Raw genomic sequence first — 12,725 nt, forward strand, 5'->3', positions numbered from 1 at the left:
TTCCCGGGTCAGCATCACCTCTTGACCCGCCTTGATTACCTTCCAAAGGAGGTTATCAAGATACAAGACTAACAGAGGATTAAAGGAAACTTAAAATAAAAACAAAACACCCCCCCCTTCCCCTACCTCTGCTCCCCTCCCCCAAGAAAACATCCTTGCTTTGTTAACCTGACAGTTCACTGTAGGTGTTGACACAACCCTCCATCTTCGAGAAGCTTAATGTCAACAAATCAGTGTGTTTGGAGTAGCCCTGTCAATGCGATTTACATTAACTTGTCTAACAAGAAATAAAAACAACAATCAGCCATCAAAGACAAAAGGCTTTTTCAGTCATTCTTTTAAAAGTATTATGCTGGAAATGTTAATTTTTGAGGCCATGGCCCTTTACTTGCTGAAAACCAGAAACCACCTTTTTTTTTTTTTCTTCCTAAAATACTTTTTTTTTTTTAAGTATTTTTTTTCTTTTAAAAAAAATAAAAGTATTTTCTTTTAAAGGAGGCCCGAGCATCCCACGTTAATAAGCTCAGCAGCAGCAGAAACTGACTCTCCCTGGTTAACGCAGGAAGAGGGCAGCCTTGAAGCCAAATGTTAATTAAGCTTTGATTTCCACCAGCGTGTTATTTGCTTTGAGACATTTTGGGCACTTAGGGGAGCATTTTCGAATTGTGGCTCTAAACCACCATGAAAATTTCATGCAGCAGTGGTATGCACCAAAACCCCGTCAACTTCACCATGAACTTTTCCTCCCCGCCGGCACACGCTGTACCCACCAGCACGCCCTTTGCAGCCGAGGGCTCGGCGTCCCAAAGCGAAGCTGGAAAAAGCAAATCGCTTCCAGGGATTCTTAATATCAAGCGGTTTCCACCATCTCCCACAATGTCTATTCTGATGCTCTAAAGGAAAAATTAGGGATTGCAACTCCTGCTTCACACTCCAGAGAAAGCGGAGACTCTTTATGCCACTCCACAAGCCAGGGCTAGCTTTGGTCTGGGTTATGTTTCCTGCTTGAGCAGGGGGGTTGGACCAGGTGACCTGCTTGTCCAAGGAGGTGGTAGATGCCCCCTCCCTGGAAACATTCACGGTCAGGCTGGACGGGGCTCTGAGCAACCTGGTCTAGTTGAAGATGTCCCTGCCCATGGCAGGGGGGTTGGACTAGATGATCTTCGAAGGCCCCTTCCAACCCAAACCATTCTATGAGCCTGTGACCTCCAGAGATCCCTTCCAACCTCAACCCTTCTGGGATTCACCCCAATAAATACAGGAAAAAATCAGTCTCATGTATCCAAAAAGGGAAACACAAAATCTAATGCCCAAATCTTGGCTTGGAGTCGTCTTTTAGCTCGCTCAGCATCTCTGCTCCTCTTCACCCCTCTCTGAAAACGTTGACTTGAGTCAACCGGACCCTTCAAGGCCATTTGATCTGCCTTGCGGCGAGCTGGAGCCTTGACCCCAGAAAGGTTTCCTGCAGACGAGCAGCCCCGTCCGAGACAATGGGATTACTCACACCCATCAAGTTAAGGAGCCGCCTGCATTTTTGCAGGCTCAGGACTTTTGGCTCCGTTCTATTACAGGACAGTGCTTTTTGTTGGTGTAATTTTAGCACGGTAACTGCCGACATGCCCAGGCTGAGTTTCTTTGATCAGCAGGTGAAGGTTTTTCTCAGTGTAATTACTGTCGTGACAAAAGGCAGGTGAGTAACTCAGCTCCTGCCACTTAGTCATCTCCTGAGACTGCCACTCTTCTCTCCTAAAAAACTGCTGCAAGTTCAAATACTAGGAGAGCGCTTCTCACTTACTTTAAAATCGTGTAAATTCAGTCAACATGAAGGTACCTGCTCTGGAAGACAAGGGCATTTCCAAACCAGGAAAGAACATAAGAACTGGAAGGGATGGTGTTGCGTGGAGGCCACTTCTAGGGACAAGAAGATGTTCCGCTCTCCACGGATGGTGCACAGTCACTTGCTTTTCTTCATGAGCTACTGGCAGTGTGGAAATCCTATATTTTTTAGCTGGAACAGGCTGCAAACTCATTTCAAACCAGGCAGCAACTCCTCTTAGATCATAACGCGATGGTGCTAATAATTTGGGCTGGATTTGGACCAGCAGTATAGGAACAGCTCCACCTTGCCACTAGCAATCCTGCAATACCCTCTTTTACTTATAATTCACCCTTTTGGGAGATAGTTCCTTTCCCTCTTGAACCCCTCTCACTCTTTCCTTTCACAAATGAGGCTAATCCCACATAACTGGTGCTTTCATAAACATCTCCATCATTTTTCTGCATTGGTTTAGGCAGATGTGGGCTTCTACAACGCCTTATCTCCTACATTTCATTTAGCAAAGTGCAGAAATTTTAATGTGTTTCTAAATAAGCCACTGGAAAAGTCCCTTGAACCCTACAAGAACGAGCCAGCAGAGACACCAAGGGAGCTGGGTGCCTCTTCCATGTATTCTGATTTTTTTCTGACTCGCTCTCACCCAAGGTTGCCTGCAGGATACGCGGGGACTCACCAGCAACGTTCAATGACGGCATCTTCATAACGCTCCTCTAAAGGAAGAAACTCCAATATATGTAAAAAAAAATCCCAGGCCTACGTCTCCTACAAACCATTGAACCAGATCTACAGCTTCATAAATCAGACTGCAGCACCTGATCGACTTGCCTCCCCTACCTCACAGGGCTGTCGGGAGGATCAGTGCCATGCAATGCTTTGAAGATAAGGTGCTGCGCGCGTGCTGGTTGAACGGCACCGGCACGGCAGCTGGCACCTCCACCAGGGCACACTACAGACAGTCTTCTTCTCAGCTGGGTCCTTTCTAATCCAGTTGTGGAAGAGAAAAGGCTGCTTCGATCCGTCTCGGTCCTTTTTAGACCAATTAGCTGCCCTCCCAGTTTCCAAAATGATTTTGACTCATTCAAAAAGGAAACGTTAATATTTAAGGAAGATAAATCACTCCAGGTCCATCTCATAAATCATTGTGGGCATCTCTCCCCATGCTTCATGCTCTGGTGCAGAGACCAATCTCCCTGTCAAACTCCATTACTTGCTTGCCTAAGTAGTCCCAGTATGATTTGTGGAAGCGGTCTCCCGGTGATAACCCACCCCTCCGCAGCCACATCTCCTTTTTTAAGGAGAAATCCAGCAGTTGAGGGAATCCAGCCATGTCCAAGCACCTCCAGACTCCAGAGGGCACCTGCCCCAGGCCTGCTCGCATGGCCACCAGCCACGCGGCTCAGGGCTGCTAACGGATGGGACATTTTGGCAATAAACCTGGCCTGAATAAGAAGATGGGCAAAAGCCCTTCCGACTTCTCTGCACAGGAGGCAACACTTTATTTAGAAGTTCATTCCAGTGATAACAGAGCCAAGAAAGCACCTTCTCCTCAACAGCACCTCCAGCTACAGACAACTGGGAAAGCCACTTTCATTTCTCTTTTGGTGGCTTCTCCACCCACAGCAGATCAGTCCTCATTTCCATCCAGCTACCACATCTTCCTGCTGTGATGGAGAAGGCCAAAGACATGAGCCAAGCAGAAGCCTGCAAAGTTTTAGGGCTGTAACATCTCCTAAAACGGCTCTGGAGTGCTTGAACATCCTTCCAGTAGAGCCATCACAGGGACGTTAAACAAGGAGAATGGAGATAAGGGAACTGCCATCGCGTATGATCAGCCTTTTCTTCCTGTTTATACCCAAGCTCGTGAAAGGTGCCCAGTGTGCGCCGGTGTACTATAATCCTGGGCACCCACTAACAACAAATAAATAACAGTCCACTGAAGAAGAAAGATCTGAAATTGCTTTTAGGACAAATATAGCATTCAGTGGATTTGCTATTTCAAAATACCTGCTGATGGAAGATACTCATAAGTATATATCCAGACAGGTCAGGACAAATCTTATTTAAAGGAAAAAAAGCTGTTTGAGCAAAAATGAGACTCCCTGATGATTATATTTTTCCTATTCAACGGGACATTAACTCAGCCAACTGCAAAAACAACACAAAATACATTTTGTGATGGCAATAACATAAGCATAAACAGGCATATTTTAGAAGAGAAAAGAAAGAAACATATGCTGCCTTCCAACGCAGAGCAGCATTTTGATGTAAGGCATCCAGTGACTTGACAAACATTTGGAAATGTATCTGCAGTTCAAATAATAGACACTCTTATACTGGGATCTCTTGAAAAAAATCTTGAATGTCCATTAAGCTGAAAGTTAATCTACCTAAAATATAGGTGGCTAGTGAATTATGATCCTAATTCTACATGGTGGACTGCAATATTTCTCTCGTTCACGTATAAGTAGACTTGCAAATACTTGGGGAGACTCTCACTGAAGCCCAACTTCTGGTAACACATGAAATAGCCTCCTTTAGACATAGATTTGTTATATCGTAACACTTGACAGTACAAGGCCCCACTTCCATCGCACTCCATAAAGCTTGAGCAACCATTAGTTTCAACAGCACCATCAGATGCCCGTGCGCTCCCCGGTCAGAAGAAGAAAGCAAACCGGTGGAGATGGCTTACCGGGAGGTGGGTGAACACAGCGAACGTGCTGCGTAGAAAGCCAATGAGATCTACAAGGTAGTCGCTGGCCTTGCTGCCCGGCTCCATGGCCATCCAGTCGTAGTCCGCCAGCTGCAAGAACTGGTCTATCTTCTGGTTCAGGTTAGTGTAAATCTCCTCCTCAGCAGCATGGCGGGCGTCCTGGGAAACCAGACAATGTTACATGGGATGGAGTCTCCATACCACAAGTCTACACAAGTAACAGGACGTGAGATTGACCCAACCTTTAGCCCTAAAGTTGGCACAAGACAAAGTGCCTGTAGGCAACTACATGGCTGCTACAGCCTCAGGTTAGCTCAGACTGGTGGGACATGTGCCACCAGGTCAGTGGTAGGTGAGATCAAGCTGGTGTCTGCTTCTGATGCAACCTGGGGACCAGGAGGACAAATCTAGTGCAGGATGGAAGAGAAAGAGATGGGAGAGGAACATCCCATATGGACAAAAGGTTGAGGCCCACCAAACTGTGTGCAGGTATGGGGCGCGGGAAGGCCACAGAGGAGCCTCCCTGCCAGAATAAGGGTAGGAAAACTCACCCTTAGGCCAAATAAGTTGACGATGCCAGAAGGGACAACAAATGGACTTCCCTGAGGACATGGGGCCTTACTCTCCCACTGAGTTATCCCAAGGGCAAACCTCACCTAACCAATTCCCTACCATCGCTGGAGTCCTCAGCACTGTTCCCATCTCCTGCTCTCTAGCCACAGGACACAATTCGGACACCCCGCAGTTGATCGAACTATAGCCTTAAGACTTCATATAAAGTATCTGGGTGGACACTCCTGGGTTATGATTTAAAGACTGGGAAGTCTAGCAGTTTCTGCCAGCCCTGATTTTTAGGGGATAATGCTAAAAGGAGTGGAAAGATACAGAAACGTAAGTTCTGAAAATCTATTCTCCTCTTGGGTGAAAGAGGAGAGCTTGCGTTCATGGCCAGACGTGTGTAACACTGTATGGCGCTCCAACAGCAAACTGAAAATTCATTAAAAACAAAGAAAAAAAAAATCAGGCTTTTGTTTAAAAGCTGCTTAATCCTTTAGAAAATAAGTGCTGCAGTCACAGCCTGTAAATTAGGGCTACAAAGGCTCACGATTTCGACAGAAGTAATGCTCTGAAGGACAAACCTGAAAGCTGGTCTGATGGCGTAAGCTTCCCAGGATATGACAAAATTACCTTTCAGCTCAGCTTAGCTCCCTACGTGCACACATTCACACACGCGCTTTGAAAGCAGATACTCTCCAACCAAACATCAACAGCAACTCTCCGGAGGTGGATCTACCAGCCTTCTCACCTTGAAGGTTGTGGTCCCGTAGAGTTTCGTAGTGTGGACAGTTTCTGGAAGTACATTAGTGATATTGGTTATGAATTCCTCTAGGAACTTGCAGGATTTCTCCAAATGGGTCGTATTTATAATAATCTGTACAAGCTGCAAAGGCAAAAAAGGTATTGAAAGATGGTGCTCCTGAAGCCAGGGACGTGCCAGGTTAATGGACGCCGATGTGTAAGAACTTCTGGCATGAAAAGCTGACGCTGTACAAACACACCAAGCTTTGCCACACGCTCAAAGGCTCTCCTCCTTAAACAACATCAGAAACTGAAATAAAAGATAATTTGGGGGGAAAAGCATTTCCCATGACAGCTACTAATACCACAAAAGATTATTTTTTTAAATGACTTTCCTACGTTCAGCTGTCAGTCAGGGCTCGTTTCAGCGCAGTTCAAATACAACAGGCTTACAAAAAAATGCCATGTCAAATCACAAGTGTTCTGCCTGCTAATGAACCCTAAATAACCTCTATCTTGAGTGACACCGAACATCATCATACTAAGGCATTTAACAAAGAAACCACAATTCGGAGGGTGGTGTGGGTGAAGAGCAGATCTCACCCTGGTATCTTCTCGGTCACCATACCCACCATTATCTGCCATTTTCTTAATGCTGTCTTCTCAGCTGCCTTCACATGGCACTATGTCGGGACGTCAAAGGCAACTACAGAGTAAAAGCCTCTGCTGAAGTCAACCACCACAAACATTTACAATCCAGAGCAAACCAATCCGGGCTTTCACTTTAGGATCCCCGACTTGGAAGCATCATTAATTCCTTAAGCAGATACCTTTTTTCCAAGCAGACTGCTGTGAATATTTTCAAGGTGCAACATAAGCTATAACAAAACCTTTCCAAATAACCTCTAGCTCAGATAGCATGCCAAAACAGTTCTCTTACAGACACAGAAGGCATTATAATGCTCCGGACTGATATAATTTAATTGCTGGAGTATGGTGTGGCAGTCCGCAGTTATCTCCTGTAAAGAAATTCTTTTGAAACGCTCACAAATCTGCTGAATGAGACAGATTAATCACCGATTTGAGTGCTGCAGGCACGGAAATATTGAAGTAACGCTACAAAGATTATAGCACCCAACTCTTGTTAGTGCCAGATGACGTGAGAAGAGGCAACAGTCACAGTCTGGGAGGTTCATCTTGGATATTAGGAAGGAAAAGAGTCATTAGGAAGGTAGTGCAGAACTGGAACAGGGTGCCCAGAGAAGCTGTGGGACCTATGTTTTGGACAAATTAAAACTCAGGTAGAGAAAGCAATGGTTGATGTGATCTGGGCTAGATAACTCCAGAGGTCCCTTCCAGCCACCACTTCTGTGATTTCAGTCAGGTTTTTGTTTTTAAGAAATCAAATTACAATCTATTTGAACTCCTCTTGTTTTGTACTTGGTCCCTGAAATGTATTACACAGGTAACTAGGAGGGCTTCTCATTTCTGAATTCTTTGGGTTAATTCTGTTCTTGATTTTTGCCTTCAAACCAGCACGCATTTGTTTGTCTTTCCCTGTGTCAGATAGCCCTGACATCATGATCGTGATATATTTCCCTATAGTTTCAAGTTAATTAAATATTAGATATTTCCAGCTGTGTGAAATTCCTCCTAAACCTCTTCTCTAATCATCACAACTTACTGGTCCAGATCAGCTATCAAACTTGAAGGCCCTCATTGCTTTGATTCTCTTCCACCACTTGCTATGAGCTTTTCTGCTCCCTCTCTGGCTCCTTCAAGTTCTGATCTTCTCTTGAATGTGGAGGGGTAAGACCTTCTTGTTGGGCTAAGACCTTCTCGTTGGGGTATTCAAATGAAAGAAATAGTAGCACCTTCTCCCTCTCTTTTGTTGAGGGATGTCAGGATTATTCAAAACACCAGGATTATTTGGAGCAGACTTGGTGGCAAACTTCAACATCCACTGCTCATAGGTAGTCCCAAAAAAGAGCAATGAAAAAACAAATTAAAGAGGATAACAGACCGGGAAGGTTGGTACACAGCCTTGTATTACCTTGTCCACTGCTTAGAAAATGACATTGGAGAGCCCAGAAATGGATGGTGTTGCTTTGTGCAAAAAATTAAATCTGGGAAGTGATAGCTATGCAATGTACTTAAATATCTTCTGCAATCACTTTTGCCACCAGGACTATGCTTGTGTATGATCTGGGACTCTTCAACGCGCCCTTTAATTCCTGTGCTCCACATAGTCACATCAATGTCTTTTCTTAAGAGGGAAGGATTTGAGAAACTCAGAAGAAAAATGCCACATGCTTCCATTTGGACAAACAGGTCCATGGTTACACAAAGAAAAGAAGCAGGAGGGGACAAAGATGCTCAAAGTAGTTTTTCTTCAACCGAATTAGAAAAAAACTGATGGTAGAGATAACCCCAGGAGAGAGCTAGTTGTACTTTGCTAAGTGGTAAGGAACAAGAGGGCGAAAATATGCGAAGAGATTCAGAGATGAACACGTGTCTCTGGACATACTTTATTTTAAACTCAAGTTGTGCTACGTAGGCTTTCCTCGCAAAAATCCTCTTCAGCTCCAAAGCATGTGAAGAAGCCACTCTCAGCCCAAAGAAAGGCATCACCTTCACTCAACGTGGAAGATGCCAAGGAACATCTACACCGTCTAAACTGGGCACAAGCAGCTGAGAGGACTACCGCACTCGGTTTGTCCTTCCTACACTCAATCACACTGTGGGAACGTTTGCAACAGCAGCGAAAAGATCATTTGGGGGATGGATAGTGCAGGGATAGTGTTGCATTCCTCTTTGTGGAGGGAGGCTTGGGAGGAGCAGGAGAGAAGAGGAATTTGCCCCCAGGGAGCAGAGAGATTCCAGACTTGGAGATAAAGGGCTGAGGAAGCATCATGTGTAAATACACACCGCTGTAAATGCACTGAACTCTCCAAAACTCACCTCCATAGGGTATTTACGGTGTCCAGAGAACACACCACACATTTCTATAGTGCAGGCAATTAAACAACTGCAACTGTATTAATACCTACTCATTTCGTAGCAGCACACAGAGGTCCCACTAAGGTATCCAGACTGCCCTGGGCACCACACACGTTCCCAAACAGCCATGACTTACACGCATTAAGCTTTTCAGAAACCTGACTTTGTGCACAAAAAATTATCAATCGCAAAAAGAAAATGCCAATATAGAGTTTATACTGTAGCGATGTGCTGAGACCGCCTCAAACATCACCTACAGACGGGGACCACTCCCCCATCCTCTCCTAGCTCCCACTTGCCTCTTCTCCGGTGCTCCTTGAAGTCCTCATACCCGCCACTTTAATTCAGAGATATAATGCTCTGCAAATTCAAGAGAGGGGCAATTCTAACAGCAAAAGCAAAAAAGCTTCCCCTTTCCTGCAATATTAAGTGTTTCTTTCTTTGTACAGCAACGCTGTGTGGTTCCATTATTGTTTTCCAACCAAATATTTTATAATAATGCTCCAAACCAGCATCTCTAAAGGTGCTATAAGGAGTTCCAAGGGACCAAACCCCCTTCTGTCGCCCTGCCTTGGAAATGGGTCTCCTCGAAGCCGCGTCCTACCTCCGTCAGCCCAACGTTTTTCCTCTTGATGACGTTCTGTAAACAGTTGCTCAGCGTTCGGGTCAGCAGCAGATTTGTAGATTTTCTAATCATATCATCAACTTCGGTGGAGCTGAAAAGTAGAATTTAAAGAGAGATTTGCAAAATGCTCTATTAAAAGAAAATCACCTGGAGTCCTCATCACCCAGGCTCCTTCCCAACCCTCTTCTGCCTTACGCGTGATCATCTGCGCACTGCTTACAGGCGCTGACATACTAATATATACCAAAATACCAACAATTTACGCCTTTTTGTGCACGTGTCGGTAAGGAAGGGGGGACTAACGCGTGCTAAACCTACATCCTTGAGCCCCTCCTCTTAGAGGAGCTGGTCAGGCATGGGTAAGAGCTGCCGCAGCGTCAGCACCAACCCGCGCAGCCAAGCCACCGCCCTGCACACAACGCTGGAGTTTTGCACGTTCAGAAAGGGAACAAAAACCTGCAATGGGGGGGAAAAACCAAATCAAACCCTCAAAACACCCCCCTAACCTTCTCACGGCTTTTTCTTTAACCAAATCAGCCTGGGAAGCCCTTGCAACGTGCTCACGCTCTCTGCCAGATGGTTGCAACTGCAGCGTTGCTGCAGTTTGGGGGTTGGCTTTCTGCTGAAGTGCTGCTGCCCCTCCAACGTGCATACCAGCAAGGTGCAACCTCTCCTTTCTGATGGAGGTTTTGGAAACCCACCCCGCCACAGACTCCTTTGATCTGTCGGTGGCCCTCCATTAGCCCTGACACCACGGGGCTTTATCTCTGGCAGCGCAGTGACAGGCAGCTGAGGGCAAAGAAAATTTTCAACTGGAAGGCTGAGAAGCATTAATAACTTTAAGGCTCCCGGTAAATCAAGCCCGTGACCTTTTGCTCCTTCTCCTGTTTTACCTGAAAAATGGGCCAGATTACAAAGCAGGGACGGACACGAGAAGCAAAAGCAAACCTTGCAGTTACCCCACCGCCGGCACGCGAGGTGGGGGATCTCAGGGTGCTGCTATTGGGGTGCCTGCTGGTGCAGGGACGGGTGCTGCCAGCCCTTGTCCAGCTCACACCTCCCAAATTTCTGTGTCTGTTTAATGTTAGAGCAGATGCAGAGCCAAGCCCTGGTCCATCAGCGCCATCAGCTTGGGAAAGCAAGACCGAGTCTTCTCCAACAGCAACCTGTGGTCACAGCAGCGTCCCCTGGACCTGCCCATCCTCCCCGAGCATCGCGCATCCTTCAGTCAACTAAATTTTCCAAGCGATTCAGGACCTTCCTTGTGCTGCTGCGTGAGAATTGCACTGAAATCCCCCAAATTCCCGGGAGAAGCGGCAAATATTGCTCCCTGCTCGCGTCTCTGAGCAAAGTCACGCTCGTATTTCCGTGAGACCGAGAAAGCCGTGTCTTGCTGCCGCTTTCCCAAGGAAAAGCCCAGCTGCACAACTCCCCGCGCGCCCAGCGGATGCTCACCACGCTGCGCTCCCCAACAGGTTTCTCTAATATTTCCCCTGATGTTTAGAAGTCTGCTTTTCTGAGCTACACGCCTGTCAAGGGTTGACCACTGTCTCCTTCCCAGTTGGATGCAAGCGGAGCGGGGCCAGAAGCTCAGCAGGACCCAGCTCCTGAGAATGTAAATTCAATGTCATCAGCCAAAGTCTTAGTGTGGGTCTCTTCTAGATCATCACCGCTGATCCCTGTGAGTTTATTTTCCTCCTGCTTAGCGGGGAAGCACATCCTGTGCCAGCGATGATCAGGGCTAGGCCACCCCACGTCCCAGATGGACCCCTTGGCTCCTTCTCGCAGGGTTTTGATGTGCAGGCCAAGGTGATGCATTTGGGTTTTTTTAAAGTGTGGAACAGAAATCAAAATGTGGGGGGAGAAGAAACCAGCCAATGATTTTTCCTGGTCTTTATACTATGGGTAGGGCTCTCAAATAAGGTTTTACTTAAAGATAAACAAAAAAAAAACCCCAAAACCCACCATGCATGCATCCACATACCCCCCAGGCCCTCCATCATCCCCCAGGAAGAACCAGATTGTCCCCAGTCCCCTCCACCAGACAATAGCATGGTTAAATATAGCAAGTACAATAAAATCTAACCCTGTGATGATCTACAGATGGTAAAAAGGAGATTTAAAGCGAAGGGGTGGTACAAAGGAACCCTGTGACACCGGGGGCAGCTGCTGGAGCAGTGTGGGAACTGGGGAAGGGAGCTGGGGAGCAAAAAGGGCTGGACCCACGCTCAGAGGGGGTAAAGAAAAAATTGTGTAGGAAGCAAAGATATGCAAAGCTCTGCCTTTGTACAAGCAACTGTGGCCCTTTCGGGATTTTGCCCGAGAAATCCAAAAATGCCCATCCCTAAGGATGGTGGAGGTGCGGAACGGCCGAGGCTGGAAGAGGAGCTGGTGGCTGGAGCTTCAGCATCTACTGGAACTGAGAAAGTGCAGATGAAAAACAAGGGCTTTTGGACACTATGTCAGCTTTTCTCACTAAACCAACGCAGGAGTCAAATAGGTTGTGCTGGAAAAGCTTGCTTTTTTTAATTCAAATGTCAACCTGTCATCAGAGCATCGAAATTAAACAAGCCAGTTACTGTCTGGCTGCGTGTACAGCCCGAGACAGTCATGCTCTTGGCAGGAGCGGGATGCTGCTGGCCTCTGCCCGACGCCACAGCCAGTGCTGACAGCACGAGGTTGCCGTATCACCAAACGCTTTGCGAACTGAGGGTTTGCTTGAATCGCTCACTTCAGCTGCAGGAACATCTCAACCAGGATAGCCTCCAGGGCATAAACAAGTAGTGCTTAATAATACTGCTCAGCACTTCCATGCTGCTTTTACTTCTTCGAAGCACGTCTAACCGAGCTTTCTCTGCATACAAGCACCATTTCCAAAGGTTTTCTATTCTCATTTTGTTCGTTGGCCGCATAAGCTACGAGATCAGGTTGTAACTTTAGTTACATGGTGGGTCAAGCAGCCTGGTAACCCCTGCAGTTGGGTTCCACCGGAGCAGAAGGATCTGCGACCTCTCCCATGAGGTCCACACACTAAGTAAGGAAAAAAAATGGAAGCATTCCTTGATTAAAAAAAAGCAGGATTTGACCAGGCACTGGATTGTGATCCCCCAAATCTTCCTTAGTTCAACAGAAGAGGTAAGGGAAGGTGACCACAGGAGCGATGGGTGTTAGCCGTTGCCTTGCCCAGGACTCTCCCAGCTGAAATGATGAACCAAGTAGTAGCTCACATCAACAGCCCAGACCCAGTGCCC

At 46.6% G+C, this 12,725-nt stretch overlaps 1 protein-coding gene across 4 annotated transcripts in view; it reads right to left on the minus strand.

Moving 5' to 3' along the window:
• Nucleotides 1-12,725, minus strand: part of EXOC6B (exocyst complex component 6B) — a 318,042-nt gene that overhangs the window by 112,293 nt on the left and 193,024 nt on the right. For all 4 annotated transcript variants that reach the window (XM_075499433.1, XM_075499431.1, XM_075499435.1 and 1 more), the window contains 3 exons: nucleotides 9,454-9,565; nucleotides 5,857-5,991; nucleotides 4,530-4,709 (listed from right to left, as the gene is read on the minus strand). In XM_075499433.1, the coding sequence (XP_075355548.1) occupies nucleotides 4,530-4,709; nucleotides 5,857-5,991; nucleotides 9,454-9,565 (427 nt within the window). The remainder of the gene's footprint in view (nucleotides 1-4,529; nucleotides 4,710-5,856; nucleotides 5,992-9,453; nucleotides 9,566-12,725) is intronic.

This window comes from Mycteria americana, chromosome 4 (assembly GCF_035582795.1).
Source record: "Mycteria americana isolate JAX WOST 10 ecotype Jacksonville Zoo and Gardens chromosome 4, USCA_MyAme_1.0, whole genome shotgun sequence".
Taxonomy (NCBI): Eukaryota; Metazoa; Chordata; class Aves; order Ciconiiformes; family Ciconiidae; genus Mycteria; species Mycteria americana.